Raw genomic sequence first — 24,906 nt, forward strand, 5'->3', positions numbered from 1 at the left:
AACCAAATAGATCAGGAATTGTTCTATCCATCTTTTCACACTCGGCGTTGTTGTATCTTTTTGTCAGATGGTTTATACTGTAGTACAATTGTTGCGATACATTTCGTCTTATTGTGAAATTCTCAACCGGAAGTATGATACGGTCTTTCTACACATTTTGTGCACGACACGCCCCCTGTGATAACGTCCTAGATTAACGTGTTTATTATAACTCAAAAAATGACGCTTTTCTAAACCTAACCCAGTAGTTTCTTTGTGCTTAAACCTAAGCCAGTAGTTTCTTTGTGCTTAAACCTAAGCCAGTAGTTTTGGTGCTAAACCTCACCAAACCGCCACCGTTTCGAGGGCGTGTCGTGTAGTAGGCGTGTCCTGCAGTGCTGCGGATCCGCACGTAGCGCTGCCTGGGAAAAACGGCCGTTGGAGCGTTTTCCCTCACGGTGCTAGAGCTACATTTGCTAGTAGTACCCGTCAGCGGCCATATGTAATTTAACCTCATTCATTCATTTTCAGACGCATTTTGCTTGTTTTTATTTACACAAACGGTTGGTTTTTAGGGTGGAAAGCTGCGTGTTTGTGTCCGCTCCGTTATTCTTTTGGACGTTTATCAGTTTATGCCTCGGTGACTGTCCGTTGCAGGCTGGGTGGTGACAGCACAGTAACGTTACAATGATCGAGCGACCAGAGACTGCGGTTCCCAGCATCGCTGTAAGTACATTTGTCTTCGAAATACATCAACGTGCAGCTGTTGACACTGCTATTGTTTTAGATAGAATAATATCTAAAATCCCCTTCGGAGTAACCTATTCACCCCTAGTTACTGACCTTTATATGGAGACAACTGCACACCACTCTCCTTTTTTTTTTTTTTAGGACATTTGCATATCTAACGGTACAAAGACATATGATTGAATACACTATCACTCACTCCTTCTTTCAAATGTAGCTATGTGGTCTGATAACTTCGGCGTGATGGGATCGACCAAACAACATATATTTCAGTATGCCATTGTTTAAAAAAAAAAAAAACGAGTCACTCCTCCCTCCCCTGTGGATCCTGTTCTGGTGAAGCGAGGTTGTGGGTGGTGAAACGATACCATCAATTGGATTTTTGTTGTAATTGATGATGTTTGGTGGATACAGCTCGTTGGGAAAGAGATGGGCAACGGGAAATTCCTGTTTAGACGTGTTTTCACACCGATCTTGGCAATTTTACGAATATCGGCCCAGATGAGATTTGCACTCCTGTGCCAAATCCCCTTAAGAAATCCCCCACGTTAGACCACGCACGATATAAATTCCCCCGAGAATGTGTGTATTTAATTAAACATTGCTTGTATATATGACGTGGTTGTTCCCCAGATTTCACGGATGTACCTGTTAACAGTCTTCCTTAAACTGCTCAATTGTTAAATGGAGTTTGGTGTGACTGTCCACACACCCGCACTTACGCAAGAAGATGTTAGTTGACATGTTGGCTGGCTTTCTTTGTTTAGGGCATTTTGTACAGACACTTAGATTCGTCTATGAGTGATTACTCAATACACACCACACCACACACATAGTGGGCATACACAGTATATCAGTGTGAGAGAAAGTGAAGGAGCAGTGGGTGCAATGTGCTGCTAAAAATAACATAAAGAAGAAGAAATTACAGCAGCACTGTTTTCGAATGATTTCTGTCCTCCTTCTGTAGTGTTAAAGGATGCAATATTCATTACATAATTAATATTCAATATGTAATAAATGCACGTTTAAAACAGTGGATAGAAGCAGTGAGAGGGCATCAGCTGCTGAAAGCATGGGGGGGGTGGACTTACACAATACAGATGATCTCAGTGAACCAGGCAGCTACTATCGCCACTGGCTGGACTGGGGGAGGGGTTAACATTCACAGTATAGAGGACTGACTAGCCCTCCTCTCTCTCATCCCCCCATTACTTCCCTCTTTTAAGTCCTATGCCTGTTTTTCCTCAGTTAGTCACATCTTATGAAAAAGAACCAGATTAATCATAATGCTTTTCATAAGGGGCAAGTGCCAAGTGCCAAGACCGCATTTTGAATATTATAGTGATACTGTAATGGATACAATTATTGATAAGCTGGAAATGAGATGTTTCAAATTGTTTTTTGTACACAAACCTCATTGCGTTCTACAGACTCACGGTCACTGTGTTTTTCAACCATGCACACATGAACATGCCTGCTGTATGTGTTTGTATTCACACACTGTTTTACTCATGAAGTGCAGCAAGAGTCTCACCTGCACACACACACAGCTGTTGTTTTAGCTGAACACTGACAGCCTACAGTCATAACTTCTTCCCAGTACCAACCAACCAACCAACCAACCAACCAACCCGGTGAGTTACATTACCTGTGCTACCCACAGTGCGGCTGCAGGGAGATGGACAGACCATCGGAGGTGGCACCGTTTATGTAACACATGCATACTCACACACACAAAACTTGTATGTGGGTGGATCAAACATGGAAATGGTGGAAAGTGCTTCAGGCTTGTTCAGGGTATTTAGTTCTGTTGTCGAGCTGCACGCATCGCAGAATATTGATGAGGCGAATAGATTGCTTCCTTTTCTTTTCCCACATTCATGGCATTTTATTGTCTTGTTTGTTTAATTGTCCAATGGTAGTAATAAATGGTAATGTAAGGAGTCCTCCTAGAACTCCATAGATGTGTTGGTAAACCTGGGTGACATGGAATACTGGTGACTTTGACACCCTCCAAATAGTCCAGAATATCCTATTTTAAAAGAACAACATTAATTGTAGCCTTCAAAAACCTAAAGGCCTAGACCACTTTATGTTTTGTGTTGCTAGGAAACATCTTTCCAGGCCGTTTTGTGTTTGTTATTGTGAAAGATATTGGGCGAAGCATTGTTATGAATGATGAGTCAACGCTGATACACAGACTTGCAAAAGACATAGGCCTACAGTATGGCCAAGAATCTGCCGACAGTTAAACATTACATCCCAGCCATGTGGGACTTTTGAACGTCTCACTTTTCGACTCTGCTGGGAACGTTTTTCACAAGATTTGGAGCCTGGCTGCAGGGATTTGCTTCCATTCAGCCACAAGGTCCAACACTGATTTTAGACGATAAGATTCCAGATCATCACAGCCCAAGATGTTGGCTGGGGTTGAGGTCAGGGCTCTGCGCAGGCCAGTCAAATTCTTTAACACAAGATCATGGAAACCATTACTTTTTAGACCCGACTTGTTGCTGCAAAGCTGGAAGAACACTGTTCTCTAAAATTTTATTGTACTGTAGCATTAATGTACATCTTAATTGGAACTAACCAAACCACGAAAAACAGCATGAAAACAGAGGCTCACAAAAGTATGATGGCGTAGGTGACAGCGTAGGCTATGGGGCTACGCAGAGGCTACGCCGTCGCCTGACGTGCACCTCCTCCATCTATCCATCCATCCATCGTCAACCGCTAATCCTGCGTACAGGGTCACGGGGGGCTGGAGCCAATCCCAGCTGACATCGGGTAAAAGGCCTTGGACAGGTCACCAGTCCATCGCAGACGTGCACCTTCTCAAAAATGTAATTACACGTCGAGTCAGTGTGGACCGTAAGCACTGAGATTGGTCGGGTGGGTAGCCTCGCAATGCCTCCGAGCCGACCGGAAGTGCCCCGTGCTTTGTAGTAACTTTTACTAGCGGCCAAAACGGCGGCTGTAACACAGTGGATCAATATATATTTGAGCATCACAACCCGAGCGAAATGACTCGTTTCACTATCAGAATGTGATCCATTTGGTTGCTAACATTTGAAAAAAATACAATTATACAATTTTACCCCCATTCGCGTTAGGCGGAGTTAGCCTGCTCGGCTGGCAAAGGTCAACACAGTGGATGCTGTAGCGCTACTGCCGTAGAGTTTGGAAGTGTAATTGCAGAATGACAGACAAGTAAATGCGTGTAAATCAAGCTTTAGTGCTAAATTAAATGACATGTCGAGATAGATAAATCTTGCAGTGCAAATTAGTCTGACGTTTTCTTTAAGTATGGATTTGGACTGGAGCTGGGTCAGTGGCATGTTTCTGGTGATAGAAGTATGTTTATGTGAGTGTGGACTCTCTCTGGGTGAGACTGGTTTGGGCGGATGGGTCCTTGGCTGGAAACATTCAAGACTCCGACGTTGGAGTTGTTTTAAAGCCCTGCTGTTTTAAAGCTTACAGAATATAACTTCCTGTTATCTAATGACTTCACGTTCTTGGCCATACAAGGCCTCAACTTGTTGTTGTCAGACGTTTTCTTAGAGCCCATACAAATTTGCTAAATTTGAAAATGTTCGACTTTCCATTTACACCAAGCCAGCGTTTCTAAACAGCGAAACGTTCTCCTTAGCAGTGTTGGACAGCAACACATTATTGACACGTTACAGTAAGGTCATAACCTCTTCAGTAGTGAGTAGTGTTAGGTATTACAAATTTAGAATGTACATAACAGATACTAATCCCAGCCACACTCCCTTACCAAGAGTTGGATGGGAGGTTGAGATCAGAGAGGTGATGTTGGTCTGGGATGTATAAGCTTGGCAAGCGGGCTGGAGGTGTAGGGAGGCGGTTAGTCTCAGCCAAAACAAGAAGAATACACCTTTTATGATCATTCTGAAGTTGTCTTATTTACACTTATTTATGATTTCTTCTCAGCAGGCTTGCTAACATTAGGCTCTATGCATTGAACTGGAGGGTGTGGGAGGACGGAGTATCAGGAGTGCTACTGTCACCCGGGCTAAGCTAGCTGTGAATGGTCAGTTACAGAGTGTTGCATCATGTGACACCCATAACGCACAAAAGATGCATCATACAGAAGAAGTAGTCCAAGTACAGTTCCATGATTTCACAACGAAGGTTCATTCTGTGTCTTTATTTGGGAGTTTGAATTGGCCCTGACTTCAGCTGCAGGGACTTTTAAACCCCCTCTTTCAGCAGACCTATGAGCGCAGAGCTGCACTTCTCCATCAGCACCATGCATGACAAAGCCCGAGAGGCCACTCACAGGCAGGCAGCCCAGCAATCAATTGTGTTTGCCTCACGTAGCGTGCAGGACAGTGCACAGTGATTGGAAGGGGTTGTTATCTGACAGCAGGCTGGGAGCTAGAGAGAGGCAGAGGGAGATGAGGAAGAGAGACAGGGATGAAGAGATACCTCGGTGGTGAAGAGAGAGAGCACCTGGAGAGCCTGGCCTGGCTGTGATCCGGTCTGAGACCCGCTGCCTTCACCACGACCCGTGCTACGTGAGGGACAGGATGGACGTGGTTCACGTAGGAGATTGCATTTGTTTTTGTGTTGCCTTGATTTTATCCACTTCACTTTGCATTTGTGCTTTGAGGAACTGATTGGCTTCTTTTATTGGCTTATATTACCTTTCTGTGTTAGTGTACTCGTTTGGTGGATTTTGGCTGGGTTGACTCCAGTTCCTCTTTCCAGCCTCGTCTGGGAAATCCTGTTATTTGTCTCTCGCAGCGTTTCTAATAAGACTCCACTAACAATCGTGATATTAGTCCAATCAGAATAAAATGCCTCTTGTAACCACCTCACTCGGAAGAAACAGATTGGAAGAAATTTTCGGCCGGGTTGAGAGGCGTGGTGGAAACCTTTTGATAATGCGTTCAACAGGAAAATATAAGAGCCTAATAACCATGTGGATTGAACAATTAGGCTTCAGTGAATGTTTTTCAATAATGATGTAAAAAATGATTGATCTCCCTAGTGTCGCAAATATTATCGCAATTGTGATATCAGTCAAAATAATCAAAACATTGGATATTTTTTCACAATAAGAATATTCTGATGCTTGTAAATGTAAACACATCTTATCGGATCACTTTATTTAGCGTCCATGCAAACTGTTAAGTTGGGACATCTAAACAGAAGTATTTCACTTGGGTTAAAGAAATATTGTCCATATTACCGCAGCTTCTGTGAGTCAGACCCCCCCCCCCCTCGTCCCTCGTCCCTTTAAAACAGGAGACAAATACAAGAGGAGATGGAGGAAAGCTCCATCTCCTCTTGTATTTGTCTCAGCTGCACCTCACTTCAAAGGGGCTCTGTTGCTGCAGGTCACAGAAATACCTTTTGCAGCACTTTACACACAGCACATCATGGCTGTGTGTGTCTGTGCAGCTCCCACGTTTTTATAAATACCATAGTAACAGAGTTCTGTGGTTGCATGCGTGCATCTGTGTGTTGAGAAGTGCTCATCTTTTGCCATAAGATAATTTATGCTCCTACATGCCTATATTCTATGTGAAAGATACACATTTCAGGCAAGTTTGAGAGCATGTGAGTGTTTTTTATTAATCTTTCCTGCATTAACAGAACGTGTGTGTGTGTGTGTTTTCTTTCAGCAGCGGAACCTGGAGGGCTATGTGGGCTTCGCTAATCTTCCCAACCAGGTGTATCGGAAGTCAGTCAAAAGAGGGTTTGAGTTTACGTTAATGGTTGTAGGTAAGTTGTAAAAATCTACATCTGACCTGTGAGTGAGGATGTGATCGTGCATATTTTCTCCTGTGTGTGTGTGTGTGTGTGTGTGTGTGCCCAAGCCAAACCTACGTTTGCACACCTGCCCATCTGATCTGTGTCTGCTTGTCTGAGTGTGTTTTCATTTTTGTGTGAATGTGGGTCATCGGAGCAGGTTGAAAGGAGGTAAAGCATGTGTGGCATGCAGCGCACTCAGCTGCTCAGGATGACGAGTTGACATTTTAAAAAGCTGCAGAGCGGCGATGGCCCAGTGTGGCGAGGCTTTTAGAACATTTACAGTTTTGTTCAGTGACGCAGAACGTGTGCATGTGAAAATATTTCTTGTGAAAGCTGGATTCCCACAGTTTCCCAGGGGAGTTTCCTCGGTTGCCCCAGGACCCACGATGACACATCTGTGTGTGTTGGAGGCTTTCATTTGGAAAGTGAGCGGGTTCAAGTATGAATGAGCTTTGTTGCAAAGTGTGGCTAACAGCATTACAAAGGGAGGGAGTTGGACAGAGGAGTAGATGGTTTTGGCTGTTTTATATGGACACACACGAACACACAAGTAGCGTTGCTGAAATAATGTCATCACTTCCTGTCTAGACTCTACTTGCTTCTGTAAGTTAATGGAATCTGTCATTCACCATTTCTTTCATCAGTCGTCGAAATGAAGGGTGTCACAGGGGTTTACTTTCCATATTTAAGGCAAATTACCATCAACCACAGCGCTTGCTATAAGAAATTTAAACCGTTGTGATTTTTGAACAATGTTAAAGAACTCTTACTTTGTGAGTACAGAAAAAAAACTACAGCTTCCATTAAAAAAAACTACAAGCACAGATATTTTTACCATCGTAACTTGGTTTCATCCATAAAAGTCAGTAACACTCTTGTATAATGTGTTTTTTTTAGCTGTAATATCTGCTGTGCTGTTTACTACGTTCAGTAGTAACCCAGAGGGTCTGGTTTTACTTGGCCCTCTATTGACATATTGAGCCGTGCTCTGTGTGAATGGGTCCTGTAATGAGTAATGAACAGATATGGATTGTACTATGGAGTGCTGCTGAGCTGTCAAATAAATCCTGTCTAAATTGATCTTCACACTTTCAGTGCACACTCTGTGCAGGGTCTGAAGTGTGCACAGTACAGTTTTATTATTAACAAAAAGTTAAATATTGAATTGGGGCTTTGTTGGTAGCTAGATCTGCCACTAATGATTATTTTCGTTGTCCATTAATCTGTCGGTTATTTTCTTGATTAAACGATTAGTTTATTAATAATAATAATTATAATTAATTCATTTTTTGAACTACAAAAACCAAAGAGATTCAGTTTGCTGTCATGGAGGATGGAAGAAACATATTCACATATAAGAAGCTCGGAATCCGAGGATTTTTTGCTTACTTTATATTTAATGGCAAAAATTAAACTTCTTCAAGACATCTCAGCCTTGTAATTCCGCAATTGTCGTAATTTTCCACATAAAGCAGGAGGTTGCTGTTGATCTTTTTTTCTTGTAATCGTCAACAGATCCCATGAAATGACCCAACAGTGTGTCTCACTTTCCAACTTCCCTGCTCTGCACTGCACTGTTGGTTCCTACTGAAGACGTCGTTTTCCCATTGTGCTATTTTTTTCCAACCCTTTGATCCTTTCTGCTCCTTAAAATATCCTGGATCCTGGAGGGCTTTTTTTAATTAAATTTTTTTTGCTTGGAAGAACATCACAAAACAAATCAGCGCTAACAAAGAGTCTTACATTGTTTCACCCATTTTTTGTTCCTGTCCCTCCGCCACAACCCCAACACAGTGGATTTGAGTGTTCTACCATTAAAATGTTTTAAAAGGTCATAAATCTAACTCAGTGTATCTTGTGGTGACCCCGATCAGCTAAGTGAAAGGAAAAAGACATTAACACAAAGCGGCGTCCAACCTTTTATTATTTCAGCCTGGGGTTTTAGCTTCCTGTTTAGTAAACAGCCACAGCAGGAGGGCCACAAAGACAGCAGAGTGATGACTTGGGAGAGAGATCCACAATCAACTAGATCCTGTTTCAGGCCTTCTCATATATGGGCCCCTCTGTCTCTCTTCCCAGTTTGCTTGGCTCCCAGCCCTGCATACCCCAGACGATCCAACTTTCACACATAGCAAATGTGAGGAGCATAGCAGTGTGTTCACCACTCAACACAAGAAGAGGATCAGAGGGAGGGTTCCTGGCTGATGTTGTTTGTCCCTTCTCTAAATGTTTTCTGCAAGCTATGATGCTGTGAACATATTGGTTAATGTTTTTTCCATGACATAGACTTCACATATCTAAAACTGCGACTCCTCCGTTGCATTTTAGCTTAAGAGAGTTCTAAAGTGTCCTCTGCTGCTAAGGTCAGCACTGTCTCGACAACTAGCTGTTGGTCAAAGTTAAACTCAATGCAAAATAATAAATTGTGCAGATTTACTCCAACCCTGTATATTAATTTTGCCCTTTTAAATGCCAACTAAATCTAAAAATAGCCGAAACACTTGATGAAACTGATTTCGGGAAGTCTAGACAATCTGAATTTTAAGGTAGAGAATGAATGAGTGAGCTGGTGTCAGAAAGATCATGTTGGAAAAAAATTGCTGTAAATATGCTGAAATGAAATTCTGGCCTCTGTGTGCACAGACAGGAAATGACCAATTGAAACTTGAGTATAATCCAAACTTTGTCTAAAGCCGCAGCGAGTGTGTGTCCAGCCCAGAGACTGTATAAAGGTCCTGCAGAGAAGGAGGGTAAAGGGTTTGAGTCTGATACAGTTTGGAGAGCTACTTTAGCAACATAAGCAGCATCCAATGCATGTAGTTGAAGTCAAGTGAACTCTGTTTACAGTTTGTATGGTGAAATGTGGTGTTGGCATTTAGCATCCTTATACACCGTATCCTGTGTAACTTTGTTCCAAGTTCAAAAATATGATCACAAACCAATGTAATGGAGAAGTGATAGAGGGGAAAAAAAGGAAATACCAAAGAGACAGAAGAGCTGATTCATTTTTTTTATTTATTGGAGAAGCAGCCAGCTGGACCTACAGCGTTAGACAGACTGTGTAAGTAAAGACTGAGGGCTGGCCTCAGCACTGCTGCACTTGGCATTGTAGTAAAGTGTGAAAGCTGGGCTCGACTCAGAGGCTCAGTATTGTTCTGTTGTAGTTTTGGAACAGACAGATGGTGAAGTATGAGATGACTGATGCCTGCAGGTAACTCACTCAAATTCCAACAGCGTAGCGCGGATGGTTCGAATCTATCCAGTTCACCTCCTGGGCACTGCCAAAGGAGGCCTTGAGCAAGCACCTGAACCCCTAACTGCTCAGGGCGCCGCACAGAGTGGCAGCCCCCCTCACTCTGACATCTCTCCGTGTGTTGCTATGGGTCCCGTTTGTGCGTGTGTGTGTGTTTCAGACCTGTGTGTTTAATACTAACAATAACAATAACGGTGTGAAAACATTGAATTTCATAAATAGAGTATATCTTCTTCTTATTATTATTATTGTTGTCGAGGTCAAGGGCAGTATTTGAGTACTGTGTGATTGACGTTGTGAAGCAGGTAGTGCTGTTACCCTGTCCCTGTCCTGTATCTAACTTGGAGGAGCTGTTGTAACTGTTTGTTCTAAAGTGGTGGTGTGCTGCAACAGCATCCCTGCTGAGCAATTGGACAACAAAAGGTCACCAATATGTGCAGTGGAATAAGTGAAAGTAGAAATAGGGGACTCACCTGTGTGTGTGTGTGTGTGTGTGTGTGTGTGTGTGTGTTTGAGTTTGAGAGGGAGAGACAAAGAGAACAAATGGCAGACAGGCTGAAATATGAGCTCTAATATGTCTCATGGCCAGACGTCAGCTTAACAGATTGGAACGGCATCCAGCTGCACTTGTGTTTCTGACGACAGCAGGCTGTGTGGGGAACTGTGTTAATATAACCAAAGCACTCTCAAGCTAAAAATATGGGCATTAATATGTTGATTGGAGTTATCAAAACAAGAAGCCTGGTTGTATAAAATTAAAGCATATTGTGAAATACTCATAGCCGTCTTACCCAGTGTCGCAAGTACCTGGGTGTCATTCTCATTATTGGGACTGTCATGCTTACTTAACTCAAAAACACAAATCAGAGAAAGCAGCCTAAGCCTCCTAAAGCTTTCCAAATAAACTCCACCTTAACAGTAGGGCTGAACGACTCATCGTTTTCAAATCAAAATTTGAAAAGAACGCGATCAGCTCACCGAGAAGACGGCGATTAAAATGTGGGTTAATTATACAGCAGTCATACAGTTACGTATGCATTTCGTTGTCATCCTTGTGCGACAGACCTGCTCGCCAGTCTCAAGCTCCATGCGCCTCCTGTTATGATCCTACTCACTAATCAGAGCGGGCACAGGGCGGCAGCCGATGCCTGTACCGCGGTTTTGTCCGGCGCCAAACCACACTGAAGTGTTTCAGCAGCGGAGCGTTAAGCCTACTTGTTGTTAGCGTGTTGTTAGTTTGTAATTTTGGGATAACAGGTCCGCTCTCTGCAGGCTACCATTACATATCCACATGGAGCATTTCAGAATAAGAGCATTTTGCCTGCCTGATGTACAGATTTCACAAATTTTGCTTATTTGTTTAGTTGTCCTTGATTTTTTTTTTTTTTTTGCTTCTACTATGGTTCGACAAACTACATAGTTAAATTGATCCTCTGTGCCGTTCTGTCTGACTTCTTGCCTGGTTCATCTGCCTTGTGCTGCTTGACGCGATATCCGCCAAAAATAGACAGCGCAATAGGCAGTGAATATTGAACTTTAGCAAAACTTCAATTAAAAAAATCAAATCGTAATATCTGGCAGAAGAATCGCAATTAGATTTTTTTTCTGAAATCTTTCATCCTTACTTAACATATCTCATGGGAAATTCTGTTAGTTGTTCTGCTGTCAGTCGCTCACTCCCTGTGAAGGAACACCACCAGAAACTCCTCTTCCCTAGCCTCTTATTTCTTCCTGCGCTCCGTCCAACTCCCTGTCTTTTCCCTCTCAATCCGCCTCTCACTCAGGGGGGAAGAAAGCTGCTTCCTGCCCCTTTTATCCAGCTGGCATATTGAATAGAAACTCCTGGATAGATTAGCAAGATCCAACGCCAGTGCAGAGAGCTGAACAGAGCTGAGAGTCAGCTCAGTACTGAAGGGAGTTGGGAGGAGAGGGGAAGCGATGCCTGCTTCATGCTGCTTCTGATGTGTAACAAGGCCAGTACTTCACAGCTCCGCTGCCTCCGCTTTCTGAAGGCAGCTCAGGAGGAGAGCAGATCAGAAGCTTTTTATGAGCCTGAGCTTGCAAGCAGAGCTGTGAGTTGCATGTGGGACATTGTATTAGAGTAGAACTGATACTTTTAAGATTTCACTGGTTTTTAATCGTGGTCAATCATTCAGAGTTTCCACAAGAGTTAGGTTCTTTTCAGGATGGCTTATCCATCAATCCTATGTGCAGCACACTCATATGTGAGAGGCTGCATCAGGCAGATGTGTGGTATTTTTAGCCACACTAGCGGAGTGGCAGTGTCGGTTAGTTGGTCCACCACTTTGGTCCGGACTAAAATATCTCAGCAATTATGGGATGGATGTCCATGAAATTCGGTATACACATCAGGAGGAATTGTAATGACCTTTTTATTTAGTGCCACCGTCAGCTTGGCCAACATTTGTATTTGTCCAATATTTTGGTTTATGAACATATATCTGCAAAACTGATCCCATCACCCTCAGCCGTACTTTGTGTTTACTTCCAATTATAACATTTTAACATTCTAACATGCTAAACTAAAAACGTGAAAAACATTTATACCCAGGATTTAGTTCAAAGCACCTCTGTACATTAGTATAGAACTTCCAGCATCAAACTATACAGCGCTGTGTAAAAATGATTTTATGCAAGCATGTCTATTTTCTGTTGTTTGTTTGTTTTTGTTTTTTAAATCTCTGGTGTGGTTGGTTTTGAAGGGGCCAATAAGCCCTGGATGTCCATGAAATTTGGGTGCTGATTCACTAGTCTGTGAATGAAGCAGCCTGTAAAGTGCTGGATGAGCTTGAATCTCTTTTACAGTCCAGTTGTAGTCTGCCTGCTAAGTCAGCAGCCGTCCTGCTGTCTATCCTGTTGTTGTTGTTGTTATAGTTCTCTAAGCTTGTGTGTGTGTTGTGCGCGCGCATGCGTGTGTCCAGATAAGAGGGTCTGACAGGCTTAGGATTGACCGCCTTGCCTACTGACCTTGCAGAAGGGAGTGAGTGAAGGAAGACTTTGGTCTAGTTAATCTGCTGGCTTAAGCAGATACGTTAATACACACCAAGCGCACACAATTTGTTTACCCACGTGCATTAAAAGTGCCTCATTGCTTTTTCTTTTCCAACTACTTAATCATTCTTATGCCCAACTCTCTCTTTATCATAAAGACTCAGAATGAAGGATCTCAGCTACCGTCACGAGATACAGTGTGACAAAGAAGCAGGTGAAGCTCTCAAACACACCCGCAGTCACAATGTTCCACATGTGGCAACTGGTGACTAACTGTAATTCCTCATTTATAATTTCAGTTCTCTCATATTACATAGCCACACCAAGCTAGCTTCTAGCTCTCCTTGTGTTGCTGAACAGTGTCCTACTCGACACTTGACAAAAGAGCTGCATTGAAATCAAAATTAACGTTAGTGAGTGACATCTGCAGTGGTGCATTCACTGTTGCTCTGTAATATAACATTTTCTCTGTGTCTGTTAACGTAGTATCAGATAACATCTCTCTCTGTGTTTCTCTGCAAAACAGTTAAGTGGGTTGCCAAATATACTTTGGCAGGTACAGATCACAGACACAAGCGTCCAGAATGAGTTTCCTTCACAGGGTGCCTGGGCTCAGAGCAGGGGACAAGGAGCAGTAGAACCACTGCAGCAGGAAATGAATGGATGGATGAATAGGCTGTTATAGTGTGTTACATAGCACAGGTGTTGCTTGTATTGTGCCAACGCCCTGTATAATGCATTATGGGCTTCACACAGCTGTGCTTTGTGGCCATAAAAAAACATTGGCTGGTTATCGTTGTAGGCTGTGCACAGTTTCTCAACTGCCATACTCTAGGAGAGTCAGATCCAAGAATAACAAGTCGGTACTTGTGTCCTCAGGAAGATGTTACTGTGTCACCTTCAAGACAACCAAATTCCCACACTTGAATACTTCTGGCTTCATGCAGTCATTTCATACTCACATCTGCCCAGTTCCCCACTCCTGCATTTGGACATGATGCAACATTCTTGCATCAAATTTTGGGGTTTGTTTTTACTTTTCATCACTGGTGACTTCCTTTAATATCTAGAAACCTCTCAGATCTTTATCAGTCATTTTCCAGCTTTCGAGGACACAGAAACATGTACTGAGAAATGTCTCAGGGCTCCAAATATACGTTATGCTACCCAGAAACCTCAGTTTCTGGTCCCTAACCAAGCCTGCCGAAAGTCTCTAGTTCAGTATTTTCCAATCTGATCTCTGCCCTAGATCTGTGGTCAGGTTAGTTTATTAAGCCATTAAGCCGTCCACGTTACAGCAGGACAGGCCTCGTCATTATTGCTGGACAGCAGCCTGTTTACAAACCTACATCACAAAGACTCCTCATCGCCTATGGGCTCAACACCCAGCACAGGCTACCCTGACACTGTGTCTACGTGCACATGTGGATGGGGTCGTGCACATGCGCATGTTCAAGCATGCTCAGTCAAACCACTGCAGGCAAGTCTCTCCCTCTCCTTTCTCGTTATTTCTCCCTGCTCTGCTCTGGTTCTCTCCGTCTCTATTTTGAGATGCACATGTCTGCTGTGACCCAGCACGTGCCAGTTCTGTCAGATTTAGTCTCAGACTCGCACTCTAATTTTTTCTTTTTTAAACTTGAGGAAAGTGGGTTGTGTCCCTTCAAGGCTCTTGTAGCCAGCCCATGTGGACCGCTGCTGTCAGACCGAGTGCTGACACAGTTTAGGTCAGATTCTGACTCTTCCATAAACTCTGCTAGACTTGGAGATCCTTATCTTTGCCAAAACACTGACCTTTGCCCCTTGTTATAGCCAGTCCCACTTAGCCCTAACAATGGAGAATTATCTTTTCCAACAGTCTGCTCTCACATCCAACGTCTGTCTGTGACTCTGCTCTCATTTATGCCTGTATGTTCCCCAGATGTCTCCTTTCACACGTTCTGGTTCAGGCCTCACACATGCCTGTTAGGTGTGTGTGTGTGTGTTTGTGTTGGGTGCTAGTTAGTAGGCCCGTCAGGATGTGAGGGGGCCAGCTGCTGCCTCGGGGCTGAGAGACAGAACGGGAGAGCCGGAATGAGAGAAAGAGAGGGAGGAATGTCAGGAATCCCATGGGAAACCCACTGCGACCATTTGTATGTTTGTTTTTCTGTCTCACAGTCCAGCATGCCGTAGCTCTTTCAACATGTTCGTATTTAATATGCAAGGTTTTCAGTCTTTACATTGATCCTGCAATATGCTACTGCACAACAATGAGTAAGCATCAGTAAACAAGTCAGACTCCTGGCGCACCAGCTGTACTGTCCCTTAAGTTAATTTCTGCTTTCGTTGGTTGCTATTAACTTCTCACAATAACTTAATAAAGTGATTAAGTGTTACGCTAATAGTTGAGCTACTTATCTATTCGGGGAGTCAAGATCTCTTTTGCAAAAGAAGCTGAAGAACAAATTATGTAACACGGAAACATGCAATCACAGCTATTATTAAAAATATCAGCAAGTACAACTTAAAAGTCCTTCGGAAGAACGAGTCTCTCTGTCTTCAGTTTGTGTTGCAGTTCATTCCAATAAGTAGTAGTTGCAGTAGTAAGGTGCTCAGTACCAGAAACCATTGTTCCCCAGTTCAGCAGATCTATCTGATCTGTGCAATAAACCAATTGAGATAAAACAATCTTTAAAAACAGCTGTCCAGATGGAGGTCTAGGCTTTTATGGTGTTATCAGGGCTCCAGACTAACATTTTCCACTAGCACTGTTGCTCCAATCTCAACATTTTAAGAGCACCAGCACAAAATTTAGGAACACCACTTAAATCTACATGCAACTCCCTGGGGCCCTATAAGCAAAACTCTGCAAAGGGGCCCTCCGTCCTGACCTGTGAGCCATGTAAACCATTTGTCATCGCCACACAGTTACACCTGACAACACAGTGCTCCCACTACAACCCTCCCTCCTTTATAGAATCTTAAGATAAGTGAATGTTAACATTAACATAAATAAGAAATTGTAGAAAATGCAAAAAAGAATAAATTATAAGTCTGAGGTTTGGCGATGCTGCCTGGCAATGCGGGCATCTTTTCTGAGCTGCAGTTTATAAACACTGTTGCCTCTCTCAGCGTTTATAGTTGTATTTTACTCTCACTTTTGTCAGGCACAAAGTCACAGCACTGATCGTGGCTCACAAGCAAGCAAGACAGACCAAGAGATGCGCTGCCCAGCTACTTTAGCAAGAGAGATACTAGATAGAGATGCACTGCAGCTAGCACGTCGACTTAACGTTACTGTTAATTGTAGATATCAAACTTGGAGAGGGGTTAACCTGATTACTGTTCACATAAGTCACTCTTATGCTGTTATTATTTTTCTTTTCATGACCAGAAGGATTGTTCCGCTTCATCCTCTCATGATTGTAAGCATTGAACACCCGCTGTGACACGATGGGGTTGCCCTACACGCACCAATTCTCAGTCCCTCTTGGTGTTTCACATCATATAAAAAACAAAACAAAAGAGGGGTAATATTTGCCTGCTAGAACAAAGCAGTGAGAGTTTTATTTCCCAAAGTTTTGTCAAAATACAGTCAAGTGGTGTATATATGAAGAAGTGCGCAAAGACTACGTTCTGTTAATGTGGGGCATACTAATAACCAACAATGGAGGAACTGAAGTACAAAACTGACAGCAGGGACGGAGAGGAGAATGGAACAAAATGGAATACGGTTGGAGGCTGAGTGACGCAGAGACAGAGCTGTGGAGTGATGGCTCACTGAGTTAGAGAGAGGAAGAGGAAGAGAGACAGCGGGGATGTGCTGGGAGGGTCAGCCATCCATCACTGACGTTCAGGTCATTAGTCTATTTACAGAGAGCTGGCGCTGTGCTTCCACTTGTCATGTGGAACCAATATTTAATTAAAGCTGAACTAGGGAGGATAATTGGGACGAACCTGCCCTCAGGGGGGGTTAGGGTGCAACCGTTGCTTTGCAAGGTTCCTAACTGAGAGAAATGATGACAGACAGTCTATAAATGCTAAGGAAAGGTGCTTTAATTCCTTTCTTATCTCCTTCAGCATAGGGTACACTGGACCCTCCTTTATGAAAGGACACAGTTCCTTGCGGCAGCAGCATTTAAAGCATTTAAAGCATTTAAATGCTTAAGACAGCATTATTATTAAATTGAATGTAAGAATAAATCTTTGTTACATGACAGATCTCTGTTCTCTGATATTTTAGTTGGTAAATTTCACATACATAAGGCAAGATTCTCTAAGTCCTACCCAAGGTTTTGTTTGGTGGAATTCAGTTAAACCTTAGGACCCATCTACACTGCTCCCTTTTAGTTTAAAACAGAGTTTTAATGCGAATATGATCTCCGTCCATGCCAGCGTTTTAGCTGCGTATCAGAGTTGATCTCCGTCTATACAAACGACTGAAAACGCCCATCTGGTGGTCGTTCACATACACTGGGCATGCGCGTGCCGGTGTAAACATGAAGCAGATGGTCTATTCTGTAGTTACAGAAGATTTGGCAAAAGAATAAACTACTAGAACTAGAGATGAAGAACCACATCAGATTTTTTTGCATGGACCAATAACGAGCTGGGACTGTTACTGAATGTAACACGGGAGTTAAAAGCTGCTGTGACGCGGAAACCAGACTGGGAGTCGTCACAAAGTAAATACGGCTACATGCTCAGTACAAGTGTAGACTGTAAGTGTTATTTGCACGGTACAGAATATTTTAATAAAAATACCAAATCAGAAACTCTGTCAGCAGCATCCTGTTTCTGCTTTGCATGACTAATAAGACCCAATCAGAGAGCCAAGTGTGAGCGTCTGCGTCATCGTTTTACCCGTCTTCACTAAATCGTTACCCGGAGTTTTAAAACTAAAATCGGGGTCAGCAGTGTTTTCAAATTTCTCCGTTGTAGTTCTTTGTTTTCGCTGTTTTAGTCTGGACGCAAGGTGCAAATGTAGCAAAAGGTCTCCGTTTTGTTACTGTGGTTGGGGCCTCAGTGAACAAGAGTAAATTTCTGTTTCCTGGAATGGGGTTTAGTTTCTCTATAGAATTACAATAGACAATTGGCATTGAAGTACAGCCCAACAAAGCAAATACTAATAGAACCAATTATAGGTCACATGGTAGAATTTAATTTGGGCAGCCAGCATGACGTTTGCTGAGGATCCACTGCGATGTTTGGTCAGTGGGATGTTTAGGTGAGTTTTGTCCAGCGTTTGATTAGGACCCAGGCCGTCTGGCTGAGGGTCTGGCCTTTTGGATTGACAGATCTTATTATCACATCTGCTCCACATACAAGACTGAGCAAGCCTGGTTCTCTTAAGACCACAGACAGAGCCTGTCAGGAACAGAAACTGAAACCTTTGACCCATGACTTTCTGTCCTGAAATGCCAACACATAACAATAATTCGACAAAGAAATATCAAATGACTGTCGTACTGCAGGAACATGTGATTTCAATCATCTTAAAAGAAAACAGTGCTCCAAAACGCTGTTACTTATAGCTAAAAGCCTGCGTGCATGACTGCAAATATTTCAACTGGCCACATCTGAAATGTGGAGTGGGTTTCCGGTGGTTCCAGTTAATCCATCACATCTGTTTAATAGTTTTTGGTTAGCTAAGGTGGATGATCCAGCTGCAGCCTCGTGTGAGTGTGGTCATTGTTAGACTTCTCACTTCATTTCCTGTTTTCTTGAGTTTGCATCAGTAAGGACACCAGCAGAGCAAAGCTAACTGGAGAAGCCAACATATGGTTCGGTATTGAAGGACAAACATACCCAAACACACTCACTTAGCCCCTCCCCTCCACATTTAGATAACCTTTGCGGGGCTGGGAGCAATTTACCCAGCACTGAAGAGGAGGAGGAGGTTTCATACATCTGTGCTATCTCGTCATGAAATGGCCTTTGTAAGCGTGTGTGTGTCTGTGTGTGTGCACATGCTTGACCTATAACTCTGAACAGTCCATCAAACGGGTGAGTCAGCTGTCGTCTGGCGGCACAGGCTGCGGGAGACACTGAGGAAAGTGTATTGGTAACTGACACAGAGCCAGAATGTAATCCATAACTGAGCAAACACTCACAGGGGGGGACCGAGGGATCAAGAAGGGGCAAAGACTGGAATTCATCGGGGCTTCACACCACGTTGATGTGGACTGAAGAATACACAGATGTCCTGTGAGAAGTATGAATCAATCCGTTCTCCCTGCAGATGTTCCCCCGCAGCAGCGGAGTGAACAGAACTGTCAAATAGTGCTTGAAGTAGAAATGTCCTGAGCAGATCCGGGCATATTTTAGTAGAAGTGATATGAGCTTAAATAAAGCTGAGCAAGATGATTCGGTTCCACCGGTGATTGACTCTGTTCTCACACATAAGCTCAGCCAATAGCGAATCTGTTATCTCTGCTCTCCCCGCACAAAACATTCAGGAAGCAGCTTCTCACTTTTAGCTGTGCAAGTGTATCTAGAATAATTGATTCTGCTTTGAAGGCAAAGGTAACACCGAATAGTGATTTGATTTAGATTTTTTATTTCATTCACTCACTTTGCATTTCATTACTATATAAATTGACAGGTGAGTTTGTCTATTTTTAAAAGCAGTCTTACTTCACAACATTTTCTCCACACCTACTACACAGTATTTAGTCAACTTGGGCACATATAAGGACATCTCTATGTTAAAGGAAAAACATTTTCCAGCAAATTGTTGGCTGAGTGACCCTTCTTTAGTACCAGTAGTCAGGTTGCATTTATATGTTATAACACTTTTTTTGTGCTTCTGACATCTCCTAAATAATTATGAAGCTTTTCAAGGACTTGCACCAAGTGTGTTCTATGAACTGGCATTTTACTTCATGCTAGCCTCACACTTAAACAACTCAATCTGGAGCACCTTAAGACCTTTTAATAAGAAGCCCAGAAATGGCAAACTGGGCTTTGTCAGCTGTCAGATCTATGGGAAATTGCTCATCAATCTAGAATTACTGGAGCAACATCTGAACATCATTTTGAAATGGAAAACCTCCAGCTTTCTGCTTTTAGGCTGCACACAGATGCTGGATGCTGCAGCAGTACAGCTTGGCAACACTACACGCATTCTTCTTAGCTGTGGAGAGCAGCTTGATTTCTTTGACTGAATGCAGCGGCCTGTTTGCAACACATTTTATGAAAAAGTCCAAAAATATTTTGCTTAAGCATAATTACTGACACTTCAAGGACGCTTCAAGGTCAAAGTCAAGGCTTCAGTATGTTGCTTTTAATTATTTGGTTTATGAAAACACTTTGGCTTTGGGGAACCTTTTTTCACTTTTTTTAACCTTTGTAGGCTAAACAATAATTTGATGAAGACAAAACAAAAATCAGCAGATCAATCTTTAAAGGTGTGTAATCGTGGGAGTCAGTCAGAGGTCTTGCTAGGACAAGCAGCCCAACTTCCCTTCAACCAAACACCCCTCCCAACACCTCTTCAGGAGACACGAGCCAGATGCTCAGCCATTAATCAGTGTATTGTGTGTGTGTGAGAGTGTATGCTGTGTGTATGTTTGGACTGGCTGTGCTCTTTGTCAAGTAAATGTTAACTGTGTGTTTGTGCAACTGCTGCCTCTAACAGCGGTACAGGAGCAGAGAATGGAAAGTTGGCGCAGAAAGGAGAGAAATAGGAAGATTTATATGGAAGGGAAGCGCTGAGTGAAAGGGACGGCGGAAGAGTGGATGAATGGGGATGGTGAGGGAGAGAGTGGGCAGGAGGTGGAGAGGAAATGTTTTATTCCCTCTATCTGAAAGCCTTTCTTGCTGGCAGACAGGTTCCTGGCCTTTCCCCTCCACAGACAATGAATCTACTTTATTTTCTGTGCTCTAGCCCCTTCCCTCCAGGCCCTGTGTGACATAACATGTGGTCAGCAGGCTGTCTTTCCATTTGCTGTGCTCATTTCAGAAAAAAAGACATATGCATTGCTTTGCCACAAAGTGGAAACAGCATTTAATTTACAATCTTATCTAGTTGTCTGTTTTAATTCTTTTAAATTTGCGTGTGTTTCCTCAGGTGAATCTGGTCTCGGGAAATCGACGCTTATCAACTCTCTGTTCCTGACTGACCTGTACTCCAAGGACTACCCTGGGCCCTCCCTGCGCATCAAGAAGACTGTGCAGGTATATTTATTCAACATCAGGCCCAATTACAGATTAATTTGGCAACACACGCTAGTATTCCTCCTGCCTTTTCCATATCCTTTTAATGAGACGCAGCTGTACAAGTTGTTTAATATGACAGAAATAACAACTCTTAAATCACCGTATCTCTGTGATACTTGACTTACATACATGACGGTTCCTCAGCTCTTCATACCAGTTGTTCAAAATCCCCTCATGGTCGTGTCAAGGGTGTTCTCCTGTCGTTTTGTCAGTGTATTGATCAAATGCTGAGAACTAAGGCCCCATCCACACTACTCCGTTTTAGTTTATGAACGGAGAATTAAAACAAATACGATCTCCGTCCACACCAGCGTTTTAGCTGCGCTTTGGAGAGTTGATCTCCGTCTACATTAAAACGCCAGTGTAAACATGAAGCAGATGGTCTCTTCCTGGTTACAGAAGATTTGGCTAAAGAAAAAATAAACACAGACGAAGAAGTTTTTTTTGCATGCACCAATAAAGAGCTGGGACTGTTACTGAGTTGTTGCAAAGTAAATACGGCGACATGCACAGTACAAGTGTAGGCAGATAATTTATTATATATATATATATATATAATAAGTTATTTGCACAGTACATAATATTTTAATAAAAATAGCATGTCAAAAACCCGGTCAGTAGCATCGTGTTTCTGCTTTGCATGAGTTCTAAGACCCAATCAGAGAGCCAAGCGTGAGCAGCTGCATCATCATTTCTAAAGTCCTCCATTTTAGGTCTTCGGTTTCGCCGTTGTAGTCTGCATGGGAGGAGCAAACGTAGCAAAGGTCTCCGTTTTAATTCAAAAACGCAGCAGTGTGGATGGGGCCTAAGACTCAGAAATTAACCTAATCATTACCTTTTTAGGCCTTAAGGATTAATCCTTTTCAAATCGAAATAGTGATTTGAAAGAACGATTAATCGTTAAGCCCTAAAAAGGTAATTAGCTATTAACTAATTGTTAAGATGGCGATTAAAATGTAGGTTAATTATACAGCGCCTCTGACCCGTTTCAAACAGTCATGCAGTTACAGGGTACCTGCGGGGTCTTAAAAGTATTAAAAAAGTATTAAATTTCACATTCCAAAAATAAGGCATTAAAAGTATTAAATTTCATTACCAAAGTATTAAATTTTGTTTACCAAGGTCAAATTTGTTCTTTGTCCTTTCTAATGTTATACGGCAGTACAGGTAACGTTACTGTTTACGTCAGTGTTTTGCTTTAAGCTCTGGACTGTGGGGTGTTCGCGGTGCACGTTCTCTGGCATCCAGCTGTGGCGCATATCAGTCAGTTAGGAAAGAAAACAAAACATCTCTGACGGGCTACTAACAAGCTAACGCTAGCTCGTCGCCAGAGAATGGGAAAGTGTTTGGAATTCAGAAAGCCAGAGGTACGGACAAGTGGCGGTTGAGGCCGAGGACAGTGGAGCTCACACTACGACATGCTAACGCACATTAAACTTACATCATCCAGATGCGCCGATCACCGGGACAAGGAAAAAACAAACCGGGGCCCAACTCCTTATCCCCAAGCCAATACTATATTTCAAACAGCCTTAAGATGCACAAACCGAACAGGATGAATTATCACATTAAATTACATTACCTTATCTAGCCAAGGTGTAACTAATTGTAACAACTTGTACTGCACAATTTGTTAGTATTTTTTATTTTCATTTCATAGGTGTAATTTACGCTGGGGATACTGGGGACATGTCTCCATCACTTCTTTTGAAGCATATGTGAAACATGTTCTGAAAAATGGCTTGTAACAAGAAATGTTGAAAAAAAAATATGGAAATACTTGAGAAAGGTTTATTTGCACAATAAAAAAACATGCAATGCTATTTAAAGATAGAAGAAACAAATGTGCATTGTCCAAAAAAAGTTTAAGCTAAAAAAACAAGCTCCTGAGTACTGCATTATATTCTGTTTGAATATTCATCTGAATCACTTTATATAAATAAAGACAATTCTACCATAAACTGGTGCAGAAAATGTCTCCAGAATGCAGGAAATTAAGTGTTTAGTGCTCAAAATTTTCTAGGGGACCCCCATTTATATATTTCAGCGTTTAATATTTCATCAAAATAGTGTTAAAATATCTTCTTGTCTTCTTGTGAACCCAATATTGTAAATTGTGCATGTGAGCTAAGTTTATCGTCACACCCCTAATTTGAACCCCTATGTTCCCACCACTTTTCAACACAAAGTGACATCCTTGATTTATTTTATCTTGTCAAAGTACAAACACACCTCAAAAAGCTATAGTGTGTTAAATATTAATGTATTATAATGTTTTATTAAATTCATGTAACTGTAAATAATTTTCTCGGGCTTAAAATTCATACAGATTTTTCATTATACGGCAGTGAAGATAATGGCGCCAGCCGAAATGACGAAAGCAGCGGCTGTGCTGCAGTTTTGCACGGCGTCAACTCACACTGAAGTGTTTCAGCAACAGAACGTTTAGCTTCCCTACATTGTTGATGTGATGTCATTCTGTGTGCTTCAACTGTGGATAACGGCTCTCAGTGCACCCATTCCATTGCGCTCTCTGCACGGCAACATCAACATGGAGCATTTCAGAATAAGAGCGTTTTGCCTGCCTGATTTTTCTGACCTGTTTCTTTTTTTTGTCTGTTTTGACTGTGTTTGCTGTTGATATACGATCAGTAGTGTGCACAAGGCGTTTTATTTTAGAAATCGACAGGATTCTCTCTGTCAGTCTGTCTGACTTCCTGTCTGGTTCATCAGCTCTGCTCCTTGACGCAGGTTCCGTCAGAAATATACTGGCAGTGAATATTGAACTTTAGCAAAACTTAAAAAAAAAACACATCTCAAATCAAATCCTAAAAGTTATATCGGGCAGAAAAATCGCAATTAGATTTTTTTCCCCCAAATCGTTCAGCCCTACGTTTGATAATGCTAGATTTCTCTAAGCTGTGTGTGATTTAATGCTAGCATTGAGGACCAGAGTCTGCAATGTGTCACTTAGATCTGACCATGGACCAGTCACCTAAACATTTTCGTATGCTGAGAAGGAGCTCATTAATAGAACACCATTTAATTGGTATGTGTATGTATAAACTCTTTGAACTGAATTTAAATTAATTTCAGAAGAATACATATTCAGTACTATATATTATCAGGCTTCAAAGCCACATTGGTACCAGCTGGAACCAGTCCTTGTTGTTATGCTGCCACTGAGGGTAAAAGGTTAAAGCACATAGTGAAGAACGGAGAGAGGGAGCAAAAGATGGGAGTATTCTGGAGAGGAGGAAGAGAAAAGATGAAGTATCGTGGAAAAGGAGAGTGAGAAAGAAGGATGGAGGAACTAAGAGGGAAACCACGAGGCCACAGGGCCTGGTTTTGCCCTTTTATGGTCATGACAAACTGAGGAGGAGGAGGAGAGAGGCTGCATCTGGAGCAGCGGTGGGGAGCTGAGGACAGAGGGAGGGAGGAGAAGAAGCTTTGGAGAAGGGTTGTGAAGGAGGTTGGAGAAGAGGGCGAGTGCAAGTACAACAGGGTGGAAGAAAAGGGTTGTGGACAGGATGTAGTCCGGAGGAAAGAGGAAGGATGTGGGTAGCAGGAGAAGAGGGACATAGAAGCTGTGTGAGGGGGAGGAAAAAGACACAGCAGGGTAAAACTTTAAGGGGACCTATTATTCTTTTACATATTTTCTGCCATTTCTATAACGTTAAAAAGCTTCAAATAAAAAAGTATTTAATAGAAATCCCTGCCAAAACCTCAGATATCCTCCTGTTCTGAATGCTCTGCTTTCAACAGCTTTTTCTACTAACTTTCCATACATGGTCATTTGCTCCAGGCAGAGAATGCTAGCCACGCCCACAAAGGGACATGCAGCCCCATCCCTGCAAGCTGGTAAACACACAAGACAATGGCCAATCAGACGACAGTGGGCTTTGGAGGGGGCGTGCCTTAAAGAGACAGGAGCA

The 24,906-nt window shown here is 42.5% G+C and overlaps 1 protein-coding gene across 2 annotated transcripts in view; it reads left to right on the plus strand.

Annotated features, from left to right (window-relative positions):
• The first annotated feature begins 369 nt into the window (after nucleotides 1-369).
• Nucleotides 370-24,906, plus strand: part of LOC119893432 (septin-7-like) — a 52,139-nt gene continuing 27,602 nt past the window's right edge. The window contains exons 1-3 of one of the 2 annotated variants that reach the window (XM_038705566.1): nucleotides 370-705; nucleotides 6,381-6,480; nucleotides 20,823-20,929. In XM_038705566.1, coding sequence (XP_038561494.1) covers nucleotides 667-705; nucleotides 6,381-6,480; nucleotides 20,823-20,929 — 246 coding nt within the window. In that variant the 5' untranslated portion in view covers nucleotides 370-666. The remainder of the gene's footprint in view (nucleotides 706-6,380; nucleotides 6,481-20,822; nucleotides 20,930-24,906) is intronic. The other variant, XM_038705567.1, reaches the window with a different exon arrangement.

Source organism: Micropterus salmoides, unplaced genomic scaffold, assembly GCF_014851395.1.
Source record: "Micropterus salmoides isolate LMB-PRFRI ecotype aquatic unplaced genomic scaffold, ASM1485139v1 Ms_hic_scaffold_8, whole genome shotgun sequence".
Lineage (NCBI taxonomy): Eukaryota > Metazoa > Chordata > Actinopteri > Centrarchiformes > Centrarchidae > Micropterus > Micropterus salmoides.